At 40.2% G+C, this 20,268-nt stretch overlaps 3 protein-coding genes and 1 non-coding gene across 4 annotated transcripts; 2 read left to right on the forward strand and 2 right to left on the reverse strand.

Annotated features, from left to right (window-relative positions):
* Nucleotides 1–2,145: 2,145 nt before the first annotated feature.
* Nucleotides 2,146–6,909, reverse strand: LOC102701428 (uncharacterized protein YwbO). Its single transcript, XM_006650225.3, has 8 exons — nt 6,765–6,909; nt 4,465–4,601; nt 4,259–4,381; nt 4,132–4,175; nt 3,929–4,054; nt 2,765–2,849; nt 2,616–2,672; nt 2,146–2,488 (listed from the first exon to the last, which is right to left on the reverse strand). Exons 2-8 carry the CDS (start codon nt 4,594–4,596, stop codon nt 2,399–2,401), a joined length of 657 nt encoding a protein of 218 aa, XP_006650288.1. The 5' UTR covers nt 4,597–4,601; nt 6,765–6,909; the 3' UTR covers nt 2,146–2,398.
* Nucleotides 6,910–7,147: 238 nt separating this feature from the next.
* LOC102701153 (ultraviolet-B receptor UVR8) lies at nt 7,148–14,851 on the forward strand. The gene is made up of 9 exons (XM_006650224.3): nt 7,148–7,414; nt 7,871–8,141; nt 8,643–8,836; nt 8,922–8,969; nt 11,881–11,953; nt 12,210–12,381; nt 13,334–13,765; nt 13,902–14,093; nt 14,400–14,851. The coding sequence occupies exons 2-9, from the start codon at nt 7,889–7,891 to the stop codon at nt 14,473–14,475; spliced, it is 1,440 nt and encodes a 479-aa protein (XP_006650287.1). The 5' UTR covers nt 7,148–7,414; nt 7,871–7,888; the 3' UTR covers nt 14,476–14,851.
* Nucleotides 14,852–14,970: 119 nt separating this feature from the next.
* TRNAD-GUC lies at nt 14,971–15,042 on the forward strand. Its single transcript has one exon. It is a non-coding gene; the product is annotated as a tRNA-Asp (tRNA).
* Nucleotides 15,043–15,848: 806 nt separating this feature from the next.
* LOC102700879 (UDP-arabinopyranose mutase 1) lies at nt 15,849–18,321 on the reverse strand. Its single transcript, XM_006650223.3, has 4 exons — nt 17,888–18,321; nt 16,796–17,046; nt 16,533–16,701; nt 15,849–16,424 (listed from the first exon to the last, which is right to left on the reverse strand). The coding sequence occupies exons 1-4, from the start codon at nt 18,227–18,229 to the stop codon at nt 16,092–16,094; spliced, it is 1,095 nt and encodes a 364-aa protein (XP_006650286.1). The 5' UTR covers nt 18,230–18,321; the 3' UTR covers nt 15,849–16,091.
* Between the last annotated feature and the right edge of the window lie 1,947 nt (nt 18,322–20,268).

Genomic DNA, 20,268 nt, shown 5'->3' on the forward strand with positions numbered 1-20,268 from the left:
ATTATCACAAGAACAAAATATAATGTGATAGGTGAATAAATAAATAAATAGAAGACAATCATATCTGGTATACGACATGGTTTCTATTCAACATTCCATTAGTGGCAATATTTACCGCTAAGCATCTAAGGGTGGTGGGTGAAAATATAATGAGGAATAAATAGCATGAAATTCAAATATAAATTAGCAGCAATTATACTAAAAGTTTAATTTAGCAGTAGTTTATTCGTGACATTGAAGATATAAAATTTACAACTAGTGTTTTGTACTGTGATTGCTCTTATAAGCCACTTTTAACCATATATGCTTAGCAGTATGTGCCAGATGCTTGGTGAAGAAGCCACTCCTACATGGTATTCTCTAGTGCGGCAAAAAGATGATGAAACTGTTGCTAAGCATCTAAGTGTGGCCGGTGAAAACAAATCCTTTAATTTATTGTCTTCTAAATCTAAGTGACTGACAGGCCCACACTCATGGAGACATGGACTCGTATATTAGTGATCTATGTCAGAGGGCAGTGAGTTAGAGGAGACTCATGTGTGGCTTAATGCACATGCCACAAGAGTACAGTTACTTTAATCGCTTTCAGTGATAAGAGTAACCGCTACTTCAATCCTAACTTGTATTTTTTATATGGAATTAATCCCGCTACCATTTTTCCTTTTATTTTCAAGATTACTTTTTCGTTGAATCCTATGAACAATTGATGAATTTATCTTTATATAGTGTACACATTTTGATTAAAAAATGTTATTTGGTTTTTCTTTAATGTTTTCTAGATGTAAATTTAAACACAACTTTTTATTAGAACAATATTATCAAAATTAAGTTTATCAGAATATGAAATTACTTTTAAAGTTAAAACTATGAATACCATTTTTATGTTTTCAAACTAGTTGCTATAAAATTCCTCGAGAGTGAAAGTTTTTTAAAAAATTAATCTGGTATTGTCCAAAGGATGGTATATCTATTTTTGTTGGAGAGAGTAGCAACGAAGGTAGTGTTAGTATGTTTTATGAGAGAAATAGCATTTACTTAGTATTTCAAGCAACTTACACTTAGAAAACAGTTGTGCTGTACCAAATAACTTACATATGAATTCAGAAAACATATAAATACAATATTCTCCAGCCCTCTATTGTTTTTGTAAATTTTACAGGTGCTTAGTGCTTACTGTACTTTTGTTGTGCAGTAAATTGCAAATATTAAAATGTCAAATACTCAATAACAATAAATGTTAGAAAATGTTTGAGACGTGAAAACTATAACGACAGAGAAAACAACTGCCTTGATTTGCTGCCCAAGCTGCAATGACCTTGCAGCCTACCTATCATGCTGCACAACCGAAGTCTTTGTTGTGCCGCCGTAACATATCGTGCCGTTTACATATGTAAAGTCATTCTCAACATAAATTTTATGATGATTTTAATCTTATTAAATAACATATATAAACAATAATATACACAATTACGTAGAATATAATATATGATTGAAACATACAATGAGAGCAATTCGTTTTATCTCCATCCATTTAATCACCTCTCGTGAGTAACTTAATACACTATTTAAGTGATATGTTATCCTACTAAATCATAAAGTTAAGTTTTATATTGACAGAACTTGCTTCACTTATCCACTCAAATATGTTTAATTATGTTCTAAAAAATATGTTTAATTATGTTTAATGACATTATAAGGTCAAAAAATCACACATTAAAACCATTCACTGAGAATGCCCTAAGAATCGTCACAATCGTAACGGAGTTACAGTTTCCTAGGAAACTAATTTCGGCCAACAACAGTGCAATAAAATGAAATGAATCGCTAACATTACTGTGAATTGATAGTTTAGTCGCCAAGTTTGCATTTCTTCATTAAAAAATTACTCATTTCTAATTGCTTTTGATAATGTCTTCGGATTTTGTTATGCGTTTGGGGTGGGGGTGGGGGGGGGGGGTCAGGTGCCTTTGGAAGTTTGCAGTTAGGCCAGCTGCCTTCTCCATCTCTCCCCTCCCCGTTTTTTATATGGCATAGAACAAAGTGAAGCTTTGGTAATAATAATGCAATTCACTCCAACAGCAATAACAAAAAGGTCAAGTACCTTTGTTGAAATTGTTACACAAGAGCAATATGCACATTGGAACAGACACACGTGCGCCGCATAAACTTGCGACATGTATTTTCTTCACATGGTGTTTTCTTTTCCTTTTTCATGGCTACATGCAGCTGTTGAAAGTGTATAATATTATCATAATCAAATTACAGGAGGTTCAAGCAACCATGCTGTATCTTTCATGCAGCAATTGTAAACCACCAACTATTTTTCTTTCCTGTAAATCAGCTTTTATTCTATTTTGTACATGGCTTAAGTAACAAGTGGTGTTTCCCACACGCACAATCACTGAGCCCCATCTTTTGCAGCAACGTCAAAAGCCCTTATGAATGTATTTGGCGGCTGGCCACCGCTGAGCTGATATTTCCCATTTATCTGAAAAGAAAGAGAAGAAAAAACACAGTAGTTTGGATTATCATGGACAGGTTGCCAATCACTGACCAGGTAAATCATAAAAGGTTTGAGAGACGACCGATATAATCATTCAATTAGTCGCTCATACCACAAAGTTGGGAACACCGGAAATTCCAGAGGAGTATTTGCTGAGTTCTTCCTTGACCTTTTAGCCCCAAAAGAAATGTTAGGATGTTTGATTCGATTGCATCTATCACCAAAAGATGGCCACTAGAAGTAAAATCAGTGGAAATGTACCTCGTCAACTCCTCTGTTAGGATCTTGAAGAAATTCCTCTGCTCCTTCTATACCCACCTTTCTTGCAGCATCCAGCAGAACTTGCCTTCAAGAATTTGGAAAATTATTGTATAAAACCACTTATTGTCAACATAAAAGCATAAGCAGGGTGGTTAGCTAGGTTGGCAGGTGGACATGTTTTGCTGAAGCAAATTAAGAAGATAAAAGCTACTTTTCTTGCCCAAACATCAAAACTCTTAATAAATTTATAATTGATAGGTAGCATGTAATAATTTCAGACTGCAACTTTGCATAAAGAAAGGTGCCTGAAAAATGAGGGACTTCTAGGAAAAAAACTTTGCCAGTATAGTCAATGCTGAGAAATTATTCACAACCCTAATACACAAGAATGAAGCATTGGCTGGTTATTTTCCTTTGCCAATACTGATGCAGCACATGTAACAACGGAAAAATGCATGACATGTTACCTACTTTAGTTTTAACATTCTAAATAACTAGCATTGAGAGTAGACGGTGATAATCTATATAATGATTCCAATACAAAAAGATCCAGCGTATTTCTTTTCAGTATTTCATCCACCGTTCTTCATTTTAGCAACATAAAATGAATATGTTTATTTGCAAGTTTGTCTCAAGGGGTAATATAGTACAGAAAGTAAAAAACCACACCCTTCAATGTACCATCACCAACAGGAACGATGTATTATCCATCTATGCTGAATCCTCATACATACAAAAGGATGAACTATGGCTGATTTATGTGATTTCCATGTTGCCCCATTACTCACATGTGCTAAACCAATACTAGTCTAGCACAAATATACTCCCTCCATCTTATAATATAAGGCATAATTACTTTTTTTCTTTGTCCCATAATATAAGCATGCATGCTGCATTAATCACATATATTATCTCTAAATTTGATTTATTTTAAATTCTTCACCATCAAAACGTCCAACCACATTACATGCATGCATACATGATACATGCAACTAGTTAATTTAAATGAGGAAGTGGTTATAACTCTTTCTTGGTCTTTGTGTTAGTGGTAGTCGCGCCTTATATTATGGGATGGACGGAGTATATGACAGTGTGCAAAATTGATAGAAAATAAAGTGCAATAAGATTATAAATCCATGCTTATAGTCTTGAATACACACTCACCGATCACCGATAAACTTTCCCTGGCAAAAGTAACTTTGGAATAATTCTTCAACAAGAGCATTTTGTTTGTCATAACCTTGGTGCTGAGCAAGAGTTATGAGCCTATGGCTGTCCATTGTATCTCCACTGTATTATAGTATATGTATCAGTGCACTACACAATATGATGCATTCAAAAAAGGAACAGAAAAACTATGAGCTTACGTCAACCCAGACATGTCATATTCCATCCCAAGTCCTCTAAATATCTGCAAAAGGAGCATAGAAAAGGCTGAATACGTTATATGCAATGTGAACAAACTCTGCGTTTGCATTGTTCAGACATATTAACCTCTGTCATACGAGAAGTGGCATGCTCAAACTGAATAGGGCCAAACTTCATCCTGTAGAAATCAGATTTCTTGATGCCTTCTTTAGGTGCATCCGGATTTAGAAAGAATGGATGCCAATGGACCTAATCAGCAAGCAGACACACGCTAGTTTCACGCTGTATGACGGCTGAACCGGGACCACAATAATAATTTAAAGAAGTGAAACCTCGAAATCAAACTTGTCCTTGCTCTGCTCCATAGCTTTCTCAAGGTTCTTTTTTCCAACAAAGCACCATGGGCACACCGTATCAGAGCTCACATCGATCTGAATGAGCTTCTTGCCAGTGTTTGAAGCCATGAATCCTGCATATGTATAAGTCATAAAGAAGCCAATCAGAAATTGGGTCGAAGTGTCTCATTGATCGGAAAACAAGAACTGTAAACAAGTAGGTATTTTCAATGGTTGCTGGTATATAGGCTAGGATCCTAACATCTAACAAGCTAGTGATCTGCAGATGGCCGCAAAACACAGTTTATTTGCAATGCAATCAGCAACCAGAATCAGCAAGACATTTGATGATCAACTGTGTATTTGCTAAGTGTGGGAGAATATCACCGACTGGGGTGGCTGCCAGAAATTTAAAATAGTTAGGGAGGTGGAAGAAAACACATATTGGCAATGGGGAATCTCCAAGAAATTTTCTGAAGAAGATCATCACCATCTTGAAGTTTTCATATACAGTGGTTGGCATATTTGGAAGGAACGTGATAGGAGGACCTTTTAAAACGAGGAGCTTGAGGCCCATGAGGTGTAGTTCTTATTAATGAGGACATTGATTAAAAGAAGTGGAAGCGAGCAAATGTAACCTGAACTATTTGATGTAATTTGGTGACTTATTCCATGCTATATCGTCCTCCCACAGCCTTGTAACCACCCTAGCATTTCCCTTTTGTTTTAGGCCATGGATTCTAGCTGCTTAGCCAAGTGTTTGTAGTCTACATTATATTATATATGTTAAATGCATAAGAGAGATCCTCCCTTTCTTCCATGGATGTTGTTTTTTCTGGCAATTAAAATGAAAAGTGGTTCAAGGTTTCCTGCACCAAAAAAGAGAGAGTACAAACCGGCCTTATGAACTAGGCGTGAGGGGCGACCTCCTAGGGCCCCAGCCAGAAGGGGGGGCAATCTAATTTATATTTATATGCTGATGTGGTTTGACTTTTATGTTTATTATTTCTAAAAAATGGATGATTAATCAACTTATGAAACTATTTAGGTGATGATTATCTATTAATTAAGATTAGGAGCTCTATCATTTACTTGTTGGCTTTTTTGTCATAGACAAAATTTTGAATTTTGAAACATAATATTAGAGTTGATTTTAAGGTGTTCTTATTGCAGTTTTTTTTCCCAATCATTGTCATTTAACCGTTAACAACACAAATAAAAAAGTTTTAATTATAAATTATTTTTTGATTCACTTCATTTTTCCATTCATTTTCTTTATTTTAGTTTTCAATTTAGCGTTAACATTATTTATCAAAATTTAGAACTGAGACTATATTTCAAGTTAACTCTTAATACTTGGTTTATCATGTTAATGATTTTTATTTGTGTCAATTTAGAGTATAAATGATTATACACTATATATATTACAAGTGAAAAATATTTAGCCTAAAGGGCTTAAGTTACCGAGTTCGCCTAGGGCGAAATTACAGAGCCGGCCCTGTCTAGAATTTTTTTATTTTTTAAACCTTTTTAACAAATAATTTTATTATTAAACCTCCGGAAAAAATATTTCCAGCATCTGAACCTTTTGGCCACGCCGCTAACATTGGCGTGGCGAAACGGCTTGCCACGCCATTGTCGGTGGCGTGGCAAGACTGTCACGCCATTCTACGCCGATTTGGCGGCGTGAATGCATTGTCTTGCTACGCCACCCACACTACCGTGGCCAAAAAGTTCAGTTTTGGAAAAATTTTGCTCGAAGGTTTAGTAATAAAATTATAATTATTTGTTAAAAAGGTTTAAAAAATAAAAAAAATTCCCCTGTCTACTCATGCCTTACTAATTTCCATAAACGACGCATTAATCTAACAAACCGGTGGACAACATCAACAACAAATCGACAATACGCAGTCTCTGAAAAGAAGATACGCAGTCTCTGAAAAGAAGAGAAGCGCGCTCAGCGTTGGCATCAGTAACTAGCAAGAAGCAGGGACTGGACTCTACCATACGCTGGAGGTATGAAGCCAAGCAACAGAATCACAAAAGGTAGCAACAAGCTACCAGCATATATCAATCATCAATCAATTAATTTGAAAAAAAGAAAAGAAAAGGAGAACAGTTTCTTGCATCTCTAGATAGCAGCAGCAGCAGCAACTACCCTCGAAAGAAATTCGGACCCGCCGTTTTTTTCCTGGCGCGAAGCTGCTAGTAATTGGGAACACGATTGCATATGTACTCGAAAGAAAATAGGACTAGCGTGGCGGGAGAGAGAGAGAAATAGAGAGAAAGATCCGGACCTGGGAAGCCGTGTGCGGGTTTGGGGAGGGAGAGGACGCGGCGGATTCAGAGGTGGTGGGGCGCCGGCGACCTGCCCCGTGATCTCGGCGGATTTCGTAGGGTTTGGTTCGGTTCGTTTTCATGTCTTTGGTGGGAAGCCCGCGGCAGGGGAGGGAGGTAGGTGAGCCAGGAAGAGGGAAGCGGGTGTTTGGTGAGCTTGGTCCATGGAGCGACCAGCGTCACCCCGAGTAGTCTCTCTGGACGCGGTTCACGGGGCGGCGATGTGAGCCAACCACCAACCTACGAGAGGTCGGGATTCCAGAAGCTTCCGGCGTGGTCGGTGCCCGTTTTGGTCAGAAATCGCCGGAGGGAAGGGAAGCAACCACCCCCCCCCCCCCCACACCCACCGCCGGCCCTCTCCCGCCGGAGAAACTCCCGGTCCTCGCGACCACCACCACCACCTCGCCCTAACCGCATCTCCAACTCTAGCCTTCAATCCGCCGCCGTCGCCACCCGGTGCGCGTCGGGGAGGAGCCCAACTGCTAGGAGCGCGTGGCCCGGCGGGGGAGAAGAAGGAAAGGCGTCTCGAACTCTCAGGGAGCAGCGCCGCCACCCGCTAATAAGCTCCAGGGGAAACGCCGGCGAGCTATCGAGAGCCATCGCCTGTCAGGTAGTCTCAAATTTTCGTTGCTCTCTCTCTCTTTAGATTTCGATGCCCCCTCCTGGTTTCCATTTCAACCGTTCTGGCATGTTTTTGATTTGATTTTTTGTGTCTATCATCGCCAAACATGCGGAATTCTTTGAAAGAAATTTGGTAAATATCAGTTTTGGAGACGGTATTCAATTTAAGGCAGTATCCAAGCTTAAGCAGGCCTAAGAAATATTTCAATCCAGGGATTTGTGTGCCTATGGTTCAGAAAACGATCGCGGTTGATTGATGATTCCGTAAAAGCTCATTGGGGACACCCGCCCTATCACCCATGTTAAATCCACCCCTGATTTTAGTTAATGTGCTCAAAGTTTAGCAATTTTAGCTTAATTTGCATCATCTGGTAATTCATTCACACCATTGTGTTGCTTTTCTTGCTGGTTTCGCGGCCCATTTGATTGAGTTGTTCCTGTATAGGTCCTTAACAAACAGGCAATGGATGTGGATGAAATGCTCGGTGGCCTGCGTGCTACCGGAGTGCCTACAAAGAGCGCGATTTACATATGGGGGTATAACCATAGTGGGCAGACGGCGCGGAAAGGCAAGGAGTGCCACTTAAGGATCCCCAAGAGCCTCCCTCCAAAGCTATTCAAATGGCAGGATGGCAAGAACCTCAGGTGGATTGATGTTGCATGTGGCCGTGAGCACACTGCTGCAGTCGCTTCTGATGGATCGCTCTACACCTGGGGTAGGTCCTTTAAATTCCTTCTGTTCACACTAGGTTCAAATAATTTGCTAATTGCTAGGTGAATGGATGTTTCTTCAAATGAAATTATTAATACCATTATTGTTTATATTGAATTGTCATAGTTGAGTTATTTTTTGCCTTCGATGTAATGTCAGTACAGGCATTTGCCTCAGTCTCAGTGATGCAAGTACTATTATATGTGTTCACACTATTTATAAGTTGTACCGATGTTACAACTTTCTTTTTTCTGCCATTACCATGTTGTATGTGTAGTTAGTAAAAATCAGTAAGTAGTTTCTAAAAGGATTGCAAAGACTCCCAAAGTTGTATCTAATTCAACACTAGGATATAAAGTGCTTAGTTTAGTAAGGGTCAGTTTGTGAAGTCAGTTTATCAGTTGGTAGTGCTTGATTGCCAGAGGTGAGATGAGTTAGTTCTGTTGCAAAGAACAGTGGTCTTGTGCGTGAAGAAAATCACTCACATCCAACTTAAAATACGTAGGCGCAAATGATTTTGGTCAGTTGGGAGATGGGACAGAGGAGAGTGCAAAGGAACCCCAAAAGGTGATGGCACTGGAAACTGAGTTTGTGAAATCAGTGTCCTGTGGAGCACATTGTACAGCTGCTCTTGCTGAACCTCGAGAAAATGATGCCACTATATCAAGAAGCAGGCTCTGGGTTTGGGGACAAAATCAGGTTTGCCTTTTCTATGATTACTGGGTAGTATGTGTGATAAGCAGCTTATTTGATAAAATATTAAGCATTTGCATCATCCTTGCAGGGCTCAGATTACCCTCGCCTATTCTGGGGAGCTTTTGCACCAAATACGGTAAATTTGGATTGCACTGATCTGTTTCATTTATATGTTTCTAGTAGATATCTATGAGATGTAATGTTTATCTAGTCAGATATTGCAGATCATCAATGCTAGTGATTTTTTCAAACGTCATCATATTTAAGGAATCCATAGTCCATAGCTGTTAGGCCATCCTTAATGTGGAGCTTAAACAGGTGGAAAAAAAATCAGATTTTTTCTTCCATGCCAAAACTGGTTGATGCCCGTCTAAGGAGTCTGCCGCTTGCTTTGGCATCAATGCCTCGACGCTGCTTAATTCACAAAAGTTTTTTTTCCTTTGGTATCAATTGCATGCACATTGGGAAAAATATTCAGTGGAACTGTGGTGCAGCCCGTCTCCCGGCATGAGTCCACCAAACACTCATGCATGCAACAAGTATCAAACTCCCATCTTGCTTCTTGTGTTGAAATATAAGACTCTTATCTAAGGTGTTTTTTTTTTCTGTTTTCTAAGCACTTGTATTAGCGCTTAGCATTGAAGATAGCCTTAAGATTCCTAGCTATTGGTTAGTTCCTTAAGTTATTTAGGAAAGGAGATAAGGGTTTGTTCAGTTTCCTAGTTGGGCCCTGTTATACGCATGTTGAAGGGACCTATATATATGTATTGTTTGAGTTAATAGAGGCAATCAAACATTTGGAATATCTCTACTCCCTTATCATATGTTCCTGACTATATGCGATGTCCCTGTTGATGTAGGACCTGTTTGGGGAGATTCTAGTAACGGCTGATTCTCACAGAATCTCCAGAAGTCATAAGCTCTTCCAAACAGTATTCAACTTCTGAGAATCTGGAATTGTAAAATACAGAAAATGAACTAGAAGCCAAAAGCTGGGAAACCCAACTTTTCCAGATTCTGAGAAGCTGTCTTCTCACCAGCTGCTTCCCAGAATCTTAAGCTCCTCCAAACAGGCCTCTAGTTCCTTGCTGCCAGCTGCTGGGAAGAACACATCCCTTGATCTATTCCTACTAGCCTATAACAGCTACCTTCTTACATTGGCCACAAAGTAGACACAATAATTTATGTCAGCAGTCTGTAGATTTCAATTTGATATTACTCTATGGCATATTGGCATTGCATAGATATATATAATCACCTTTATGGTTTGAGTACATTTGGTCTAATCCACAAGGCAATGCATCTGAGGAATTATAATCCAAATTTCCTCAGGAAAATTGGTTCTATCCCATAGGAAGATCCATCTTTAGATTTTTACCACCAATGCTCACTGGTACATACACATTAATACCATAAAAATTTCCAGTCTACGGTTGTTTACCATTCTATCACATTGAACCGTTAAAGCTGACATATCTGCCCCTGAGATTCCTAAGCACCTCATCCAAATGCACCCTCACTTAACCACCTGATCTTTGCATGCATGAGTTTTTGGAATCACTTGGCTTTATTCAGTGAATGTCCAACTGTCCAACAGTGTAACAAGTAGTAACCAAACTTATATGTGAGATTGCACTGGAGGGATGCACATAGGCATCAGGTCCAATTGAGCAGTTCGGCTGTTATGTCTGCTTCCAGTAAGTGCCTCTGCCTTCGTTGGTTGAGGTACCCCTTCCACTATGATTCCTCTCCCAGTGTGCCTCCTAATCCTTATCTCCCCCCATCTCCCTTCCCTCCTGCTTGTTGCAGCCATGGCAGCCTCAATTCCTCTTCTATCTTCGATCCATCTGTTACCATCAAGAAATTCCCTATTTCCAAACTTTCACCATCTTCTTTCTCTCAAATCCCTTGTCTCCCTGCAGACTAGTAGGGACTGCCCCTTAGATGCTAACCAGGGGAGGGAGGGGAGGGGGAAGAGGTGTAGCCTGCTATAGGGAGAGACCGAGACAGATGTCATCAAATGCAGGGGCAGCATCATGGACAGGGAAACACGAGGCTTTGATGCTATGGACAGATCGAAACAGGAGGGGCAAAATCAGTATTCAGATTATCAAATTTAATAAAAGGAAAGAAAAACAATGTAAATCCTAATAGAATTTAATGGAATGGTAAAAAAATCTAAAGATTGGAAACTTTGGATGGTCTTAAAATGTACTGATGAACTTCGATGGTAAAAATCTAAAACCAGGATCTTTCGATGGCATAGAACCAATTTATCCAAATCTCTAAATGCCATTGATGATTCTAAACCCAATTTCAAACTGAAGTGCTAACACTAAGGGGGTTAAACATAATGTCTTTGGAGATACCTTTTGCTTTTTCACCAATAGCTGTACATGCCCCCAATATCCAAATGAACTGGTAAAAACTCCGGTATTTGCTAAACAAAACCTCAAGGAAAAGTCGATGTGTGTTTTTTATGCTTTCGAGGTTCTGCAATATACGCTTACATGTATCTCATGTTTTTCAGTTCTCACGCATACCTGAAAGTGTATTTTGATTTAGGTCATTCACTTGTCTTCATTTTGGCCTACAAACTTGTTCATTCACTAATGAAAAGTAGATGTATGCTTCTTTGTTGGTTCTACGATCTGCATCAATGTGTACCTCCTAGCATTATAAGCTCTAAAGAAACAGGTTTGAAGTAGAAAACCCAAAATATGCTGGGTGCATACCTACAGTTGGTTCAAAAGAAGTGAACACTGAACAGGTTGCTAAGTGTGCTTAGAGTGCCATTTATTTCACTATTTCTAAGATACACTTCTTTCGATCTAGCAGAAATTTGTGTACTTATGAATTGCAGTTACTTGCTATTTCCTTTAACTTGAGATTTTTGTCATGAATTTATTCTTGGATATACTGGTTGATCTACTTCTGTTTAGCATTGCTTGAGTTATGTTTGTCTATAGACCAACTGTGAACAAATTTAAATTTACTACCAACAGTGTTGTGTTTGGATGTACTTAATATCCTTCATATGTATTCAGGTGGTTCGTCAGGTTTCTTGCGGAGCTGTTCATGTCATGGCCCTATCTGAAGATGGCCTGCTGCAGGCATGGGGTAATGTGCAAAAATGAAACTCTTCTCCATCCTCTGTAAACTTTTCTAATTGTGAACTTTCAAGCAACTGTAATGTTTGCTGATTTGATGGACAACTGGTCAGTCATAGTGCTAGATCGTTAGACTACGGGATATCTGGTTACGTGATGATATTTCTTGTAGCACAACACGAACAAGAGGGTACCACCTCCAGTTTTTTAAAACTGCTTCATTTCTAGCTATTAACAAGATACATGCTACTTTTCTTACTAACCAGGCTACAATGAGTATGGTCAGCTTGGGAGAGGTTGTACTTCTGAAGGGCTACAGGGAGCTCGTGTACTAAATGTTTATGCAAGGTTCCTTGATGAGGCCCCCGAGCTAGTGAAGATTATTAGAGTATCATGTGGAGAGTACCATACAGCAGCTATATCAGAAAATGGGGAGGTGTAAGTCATCTCAAAGGATGCTGATCTCTGCTGTTGGTGACAGTTATGTGGTTTCTCAACTGAGAAAAGAACAAATTGATTTATAGTGGACTAACCATGCGTAACTGTAGGGCTAACTGTAAAATAAGCCGGCAAGCCGACTTTTTGTTTTTTGAACAAGACACAGCAGGGGAAGCCATGGCAGTTAGCTTTTCATTAATAGAAAAGAGAATAATTGACAACAAGAAGGTAGAAGTAAAAGAAAATAAAATTAGTTTCATAATCCAGTTCAAAAGCTGATCTCTCAAAGGATCATTAAGCCTTTATAAAAGATGATAACTATCCTCCTTGAAAAGCATTGAAATGTCAAACTGATGTTTTTTTTCTCCTGATGTCATGTTATCATGTAAACTATGAATGACATGGATATTACTTCCTTCACGCACGATTGGCTGCTAAAGAAAGATAACTGTATACCACTTACACGAACTTGATTTTTTTTTATTAGACACCTTCTGTGAACAGAAACTGTTCTACACCCTTATAACAGTTAAAAGGAAGAAAGCATGGTATTACTGTAGTTAAATGGCGTGTTCATGGGTTTGGTGAATTGTTTTGCTAGTCTAAATATTATTTTTTCCAACTAGATGTCACCTTATTAATTTGTTTAGATCCATCACATGGCAATCGAATTAGCAGACATATTAAAATTACTTCATACCATTATTCTGTATACTTCTACTAATGTATAATTTATAAAAGAAGTGGTCAAAGCTGTGTATTGCAGTCCATGTAATTGTCTGAAAAATCTATTGGAAACAGAGTTAGTAATACAATTATTTTGAGAATTTGTTTTCATTCATGTGTGATACAACAGCTTATCGTCAGCCTTCTATTTTGGAACATTGTCCAACAGACTAACATGAACATGATTGTTTCTGTTTAATTTTGTAAATATCACCGGATTTTGCAGATATACTTGGGGACTGGGAAGCATGGGACAGCTTGGGCATTGCTCTCTTCAGTCTGGAGACAAGGAACTGATCCCAAGGCGTGTTGTTGCTCTTGACAGAATAGTAATCAGGGATGTGTCATGTGGTGGGGTCCACTCATGTGCTGTAACTGATGATGGAGCGCTCTATGCTTGGGGTGGAGGACATGTGGGCCAACTGGGTCTGGGACCACAGAGCGGTTTCTTTTCCTGTGCTCTTAATGGATCGGACATGCTCCTCCGCAACATTCCGGTCCTGGTCATACCATCAGGAGTCCAGCTTGTTACTTGTGGCCATTCTCACACCCTTGTGTCTATGAAAGATGGTCGCATATATGGATGGGGCTATAATTGTTATGGCCAGGCAGCTAATGAAAAATCTACTTATGCTTGGTTCCCCTCTCCAGTTGATTGGTATGTCCCTCACCGAGCTAACGAGAAATGCTCTTTCATCTGTATTATTATTATTTTCAAAGCAAAGTACGGTATGGACATTTCATTTTGTACATTTTGCAACTCTCGGTCCTAACCTGTTCTGTTAATAATATAGGTGCGTTGGAGAGGTGAGGAGACTTGCTGCAGGTGGTGGCCATTCAGCTGTTTTAACTGATGCATGTTCTCTAAAAGAACTGTGTGAGTTCAAGCTGGCAGAAACAGTTAACATGTCCAATGCTCTTCTGATAGAAGATGCTGCATCGCGGACTGGTGGTGATGCCCTGGCACGTCTGTGTGAGAAATTAAGGTATGTAGTACGCACGCTGAAATTTGCAATTGGTAATGCTTGTGTTTTACTATATGGTTAGTCCTCGTGCAATCTGTCCTCCAGCTCAGTTAGAAACATTGGTAAGATAATTTATCTTAAGTGTGGTCCTACTCCCATGCATTTCCATGTATCTTGTATAGTGCATAGTTGTCTTTCCATCACTGGCATAGTATAAAATCCACAGTACATGCTGACTTTGCTTTCATTGTTTTAATTTATGACGTTAGCCTAGTAACTCAGTTTCTTCCTCTCTAGTCTCTACTGCTGACTTTGGCATATCTACAGGGAGCATTTGGTTGAGCAAGGAGAGTGTGAACTGTTGGAAAATCAAATGATCGAAGAGGTTGAGGCAAAAGCCTAAATACCCTAGTGAATAGTCACTATTCATCGCACCTTTTATGTGCTGACATTCGAGTCACATTGGTTGTCGTGATTGTAGTGTATGGACTCAGGACTCTAAATTAATTATGTGTTGGACTGAGATCTCAATCTCATTGGTGTCTCCCAAGTGTATGAAAGAATTGGGAGACTGTTTGTACCATTATGAAAAGGCAGGTGAATATTGTTGTAGAACTAAGTACAGTTAGGAACCGATTGTAACCTTCAGAATTATGCTTGGCCACCGAGCAGCTGCACCTTTGCCTTTGGTGCATGTGTTTCAGGATTCACTGAAATTAACATTAAGTTTGAGAGTTTCCAGGGAATGGTGTTGTAATGGATATATTGTTCATGTTTTAGTCTCTTTTACTACCTCCGTTTCAGAAGGGAAGATTTTTTTTGGTCTGGATGCTAATATCTATACAAAGGGAGATAAAAATTTCTATTAGTTTGTTTCACAGGATATGTAATCAGCAAGGTCGTTGTAGTATAGTGGTGAGTATTCCCGCCTGTCACGCGGGTGACCCGGGTTCGATCCCCGGCAACGGCGATTTTTTAATCTCTTTTCGTTCTTTTGCCATTATCTTCTTTATTTCATTCGTGTCTTTTTTACCATTTTAATCACTTTTCGTTATTTTGCAACTCTCTTCTTCTGTAGTTCATTCGTGTCTTTTTACCATCTTTCTCAAATTTAGTCTCGTTGTATTCGCATCTTCTTCTGTAGTTCATTTGTATTTTTTTTTACCATCTTTCTCAAATTTAGTCTCGTATTGGGACTAATCTCTTCTTATGTAGTTCAACTGTTTTTTTACCACCCTTTTCAAAGTTCATTCTATTGAGATAATACTCTCTTCTTTAGTTGAAAATTAATCGGGGCTATGGAGTGTTTGGTTAATCATGTGTTTTCTCTGTGTCCTGAGGATTTTGAGGCCGTTTGGTTTGTGTCCCAAGTGAGCCATGCCAAAAAGGTCATAGCCAGATGCTACTACCATTAGGTAGCAACTCAACAAAACAAAGCAGCTTCGCCAATGTTTACTCTCCTTTTATTATACGAGTTTTACTATCTTTTTGAGATTCAATCTAAATGAGTCCGCTTTGCCTATGTTGGCATTCGGCGTTCGCTACGAACCAAACACATACTTGATGATTCATTCAACCATTGTTGCAGAGACAATGCGATTTATATCGATGCAAACATTGCAGCTTCTCTAGTTCTTATACTCGTTTCTGGCCTTCATTTCTAGGGCAAAACTAGCATTCAAACCTCCCGAGTTCAGAAAAGATAAACTCAGAACAAGCAACAGCATACAGCGATTTGCAAACTATGAACAATCAGCAGTTCGGACAATACCACCATTTAGCAACCAAGCTCGACTATAAAAATTACATGATAAAATTATTATTGTCTGAATTATGTAAATGATGATAACAAATCCTTTTCCAGCTACAAAAGAACCAGCATAACAAAGAATTATAAAGTTGCTTAAGTAATCTCTCCCTTCTCAAAAAGAGCTATATCTAGGGGGGGCCTAGGCCACAGCAACACTTGTTCACTTAAAAGGGTAATTCCATCATGGGATACAAGCTCCCAGGATCAATCTACTTGGCCTTGCCGTTCTCGACAGCAGCAGCCGAGGGGTTCAGCTCATCCCAGGCCTCAATCCAGGTGACCATGGCATCAGCGAGCTTAACAAAGTAGGGGTCGACCTTGCCAAGTTCCGCCTTGACCTGCTCTGCAAGGGAGAGGTAGCACTTCTGGACAGTGTCGCACTCCTTGGGGATGGTGGCCTTCTGGAAGAAGGGGATGATCTCCTCCTGCCAGAAGATGCCCTTGTATTCCTTTTTCAAGTTGACGAAGGGGTTGCTAGCCTTGCTGTGCCAGATGTATGGCAGGCCAGTCTTCACTCCCAGGCTCAGGTGGTCACAGATGACCTGAAGTTTAAGAATAATATTAGTTTACAAACGGAAAGTTCAACTGCCTAATGAAAAAGACTTATCATCTAATTGAATCATGGTAATAATTTTTAGACAGACACAAACCTTCATGCACCATCCAGCCCACATGTCGTCGTAGCGACCAATAGGCTGGCCATCACCCATGAGGCCAAAGTACATTGCAGGACCGATGAGCTCACGGTCGAAAGCAAGGTTCATGCCACACATGGGGAACAAGGTTCCCTTGGGCACAGTCATGACAGCATCAACATACCTGAAAAAAAGCAAACCAGGGGTCAACAAAACTTCTTGATGCAAGAGATTAGCCGCCGAACAACAGATCAGCGGTAAGTAGAACATGACAGTACCTGGTGTTCCTCTCACGAGGCTTGACCATCTGGGTAGGAGCATCATAGTCAGGGATGTTAAGCCACAGGCCGTGAGAGACAGCAGTCTTGGCACCCTCCCTGAGGCTGAAGGGGTACCCACGGACAAAGTCGGCACCTTCGCGGTAGGGATCGTACAGGGTGTTGAAGAAGAATGGGGTGGATGGACTGAGGAGGTTCTTGATGTGCTGCTCAAGAGCATTGATATCCTTGCCAGATGGGTCCTTGGCAACCTAGAGGACAGGTCATCCAGTTAGTATGACATGGAGATCTGAAATGCAATGTTACCAGTTGGATAAATCTGACTACATCAAGCTACACAGTTAACATTACCAATGAAACAAATTTGATCACAATATAGCACCACTAGAAAATGCATTGAAGATCAAACTGGTTCCTACTATTGTTCATAAGAAAATGTTGTGGATCTCACAGTGGTTTAGCCAAATTGTACAATAAGTGATAAATTGACATGAAATGCACCCCTCTGCTTGGATCAGATCAGATCTGGGCCAATTATCCCAGATCTACCGATACCAAACCCGTCGGTTATGTTTGGTTAATACATGACAAAACTCAACCTTGTCACATCTGAACCAGACAGGACCGCATAAACTAGGACGAACTTCTCTAATCAAAATGAAAAGGACCTATCTCAGCCAACTAACTGGCAAAATCAAACATCAATTAGAGAAATAGATAGATGCATGCATAGTAACGATAGTATAATGTTAACATACAAAGTCAGAAACCAAACAAAAAGATCCTTCTTTTTTCGAACTAACTCCACCAACCAACCAACCAATGCGATCTACACAGAGGGCTAACACGCTCGTGCTAAGCGAAGTGAGGATCAAGATCTGGAACCGTACACTCCCAACATGGAGGCCAGATCCAGATCCGATCCACGCGCGGCGCGCATCACGGAGGTCAGATCTGGCCAATTCCGAAGCAGCCGGAGCCAGATCCGGGGCCCCAAGATCCCAACCCTCCCCCAGATCCACGCGGAATTCCGCATCAATCAATCAATCAGACCGAATTCAGAGAGAGAAGAGGAGAGGAGGAGGGGCTTACGAAGCAGTCGTCGTCGATGGTGAAGACGTACTTCTTCTTGGAGACCATGTAGCCGAAGCAGCGGCAGGCGGAGTCCTTGAAGGAGATGCAGGAGGCCTTGGGGCCGAGGATGCGGTTGATGTCGTTGCGGTTGTAGAGCTCGTAGTCGAAGCCCTCGGGGACGCGGATGGTCTTGGCCGGGTCCCCGTCCTGCACGATGATGAGGTGGTAGGGCTGGAAGAAGGGCCGCCACATCTCCAGGAAGTCCAGGTTGCGGATCGTCGGGATGACGATGTCCAGCTCGTCCTTCAGCAGCGGCGTCGATGGCACCGACGCCGAGGGCACCGTCACCGTCCCCGCCATTGCCCCCCCGGGATCTCGCGCGCGCAAGCAGAGGAGGTGGAGGAGGAAGAAGAGGTCTTGGTGTGCTTGCGCGTGTGTGGGGTGTGGCCTTCGGTGTTGGAGGGGCGCCTTATATAACCGACCCGAGAGACGAGTAGAGCTCCGTGGGAACGACGACTTGTTTATTTTGTTTTTCTTCCCTTTTTTGTTTTGTATTTTGTAAAGTCCTTTCCAAAATTATATCCGTTCAGTTTAGAAATATTTGCCGTAGGAGTATATGATAAGGTTATATCTGATTTCTAAAATTTTGACCATCGATTGTTTCTTAAATATTTAGTTTATATATAGATTTTTGTCGAAAAGTTACGATATCGTAGTATCATAAACATGTAAACTTATTAGGTTCTATAAATTTATTTGAACATAAAATTGTTCGTTGCGATTTTAGCAGTCCAACCAAATTTTGTTATAAGTAATAAATATTTTTGACCGGAGAGAGTAGTTGTTAAATTATTAGTATTGCTATTAATTTGTGCATGTTTTGTCCCTGTTCGAAAGTGATTGAAATTTTAGATTTTTGGATTATTTAATTTTTTGATAACTATTTAAGATATAAATAACTGCATTAATTAGTAAAAAGTAAAAATTCTCACTTTTAAAAAGGTTGGATAAGAGAACTTTTATATAGGAATGTTTTATGCAAAATGCGCTGTTTAGGAATCTGAAAAACACACCTCTAAAATTGATGATCCGTAGTGACATACAACACAGCCTTTATTTTGGTTTGCGTCAGAGGAGTGTTAGGCTGAATTTTATGATGCGTCCAAAAATATTTTGGGTTGGATCTGAGAGACCTGTCGGTGCTGCATGGATGATAGCGTGTGTACGAGTGGAAAAGGTTTGAATATTTTTTGTTTGTTTCAGCTCCCAAGCGGCGGATGAAAGTTTATATGTTAAGCTGAGGGAAATTAATTTTATTTGAGATAATAAGGGGGGTAATTGATTGATACAGATGAAATGAAATGCATAGCAGTGGCGTGGTTTAAAACTCCATACTTATCTCAATTGTCCAAGGAAAGAAATTGTCTTTAGCTAGAATATAAATAAATACTCTCTTAAAAACCGTTCAACACTTGTTCTTGAACTTGTTTACATGTGTTATCTAGCTACTCATACTTTTGTTCTTGAACTTATTTACATGTGTTATCTAGCTACTCATACTTTTGGAATACATATTTAGTTCCTGTAAATTGTTATATAGTGTTATTTTTCAATCCAAAAGCAATAGAACATGGCAATGACGGAAATTCTTCTATCATATCTCTCATTTTTTTTCCTCTCTATACCCATGGGCTTACTCTCCACTCACCTTAATTCTTCTTCCTCCCATCTTCATGTCTCTCACTTGACACCTTTCGACAAGTTCATCGTCATTGACCCCCATATCTTCTCAAGAGTCTCACAGGTGAGCAAGCTCATACGCATGCGAAGATATGGTGGTGCACATCAAACGAATAGTCTCATGTTCGTAGCTAGTGTCAATCGAGGTGGGATAGGAGGAGGTGAAGCCATAAAGGAGAAGGAGGGGTTCCTCCTATTTGATTTGATGACAATGTTCTATCTAACATCAAATTGGCAATGCGGAGTAGCCGGCACTGATAGGGACAAGGAGGATTAAGAGTATGCCAATGAGGCGTCAACATCTTGATGGTGATGATGGGTAGATGATGATGATGATGCACCCATGCCTTCCTGACATATGATCCCAACACAATAAGTGAAGCATGGAGGCTTATGAAGACTGATAGTGGAATGGCAAGTCCCGACATTGGTTTGGTGACATGGAGCCTAGCTAGTGTTTATCTGACGACTCAGCAGATCTAGGAGGAAGTGCTCCTCCTCACCATCTCGATGAGGACGAGGAGGGGTGGCGGAGGGGACGAGGCTTCGATAGGGACAAGGATGTAAGCGGAGGACTAGATCCTCATAGATTCCAAGTTCTACGAGTGGCAGATCTAGGCATCAACCATGATGAGGAGGCAGCGGCAAAGCGGATCTAG

The sequence above is a fragment of the Oryza brachyantha genome, chromosome 3 (genome assembly GCF_000231095.2).
Source record: "Oryza brachyantha chromosome 3, ObraRS2, whole genome shotgun sequence".
Taxonomy (NCBI): Eukaryota; Viridiplantae; Streptophyta; class Magnoliopsida; order Poales; family Poaceae; genus Oryza; species Oryza brachyantha.

What these genes read in the sequence shown, in the direction of transcription:
- LOC102701428 (XM_006650225.3), bottom strand. Translation starts at nt 4,596, where the DNA reads ATGGCTTCAAACACTGGCAAGAAGCTCATTCAGATCGATGTGAGCTCT. An exon ending in CCACTTCTCGTATGACAGAG is followed by an intron (nt 4,176 to 4,258) that starts GTTAATATGTCT and finishes CTCCTTTTGCAG; the next exon opens with ATATTTAGAGGACTTGGGAT. An exon ending in CTAACAGAGGAGTTGACGAG is followed by an intron (nt 2,673 to 2,764) that starts GTACATTTCCAC and finishes TGGGGCTAAAAG; the next exon opens with GTCAAGGAAGAACTCAGCAA.
- LOC102701153 (XM_006650224.3), top strand. Translation starts at nt 7,889, where the DNA reads ATGGATGTGGATGAAATGCTCGGTGGCCTGCGTGCTACCGGAGTGCCT. An exon ending in GAGCTTTTGCACCAAATACG is followed by an intron (nt 8,970 to 11,880) that starts GTAAATTTGGAT and finishes ATATGTATTCAG; the next exon opens with GTGGTTCGTCAGGTTTCTTG. An exon ending in ATATCAGAAAATGGGGAGGT is followed by an intron (nt 12,382 to 13,333) that starts GTAAGTCATCTC and finishes CGGATTTTGCAG; the next exon opens with ATATACTTGGGGACTGGGAA.
- LOC102700879 (XM_006650223.3), bottom strand. Translation starts at nt 18,229, where the DNA reads ATGGCGGGGACGGTGACGGTGCCCTCGGCGTCGGTGCCATCGACGCCG. An exon ending in CCATCGACGACGACTGCTTC is followed by an intron (nt 17,047 to 17,887) that starts GTAAGCCCCTCC and finishes CCTGTCCTCTAG; the next exon opens with GTTGCCAAGGACCCATCTGG. An exon ending in GGGCTGGATGGTGCATGAAG is followed by an intron (nt 16,425 to 16,532) that starts GTTTGTGTCTGT and finishes CTTAAACTTCAG; the next exon opens with GTCATCTGTGACCACCTGAG.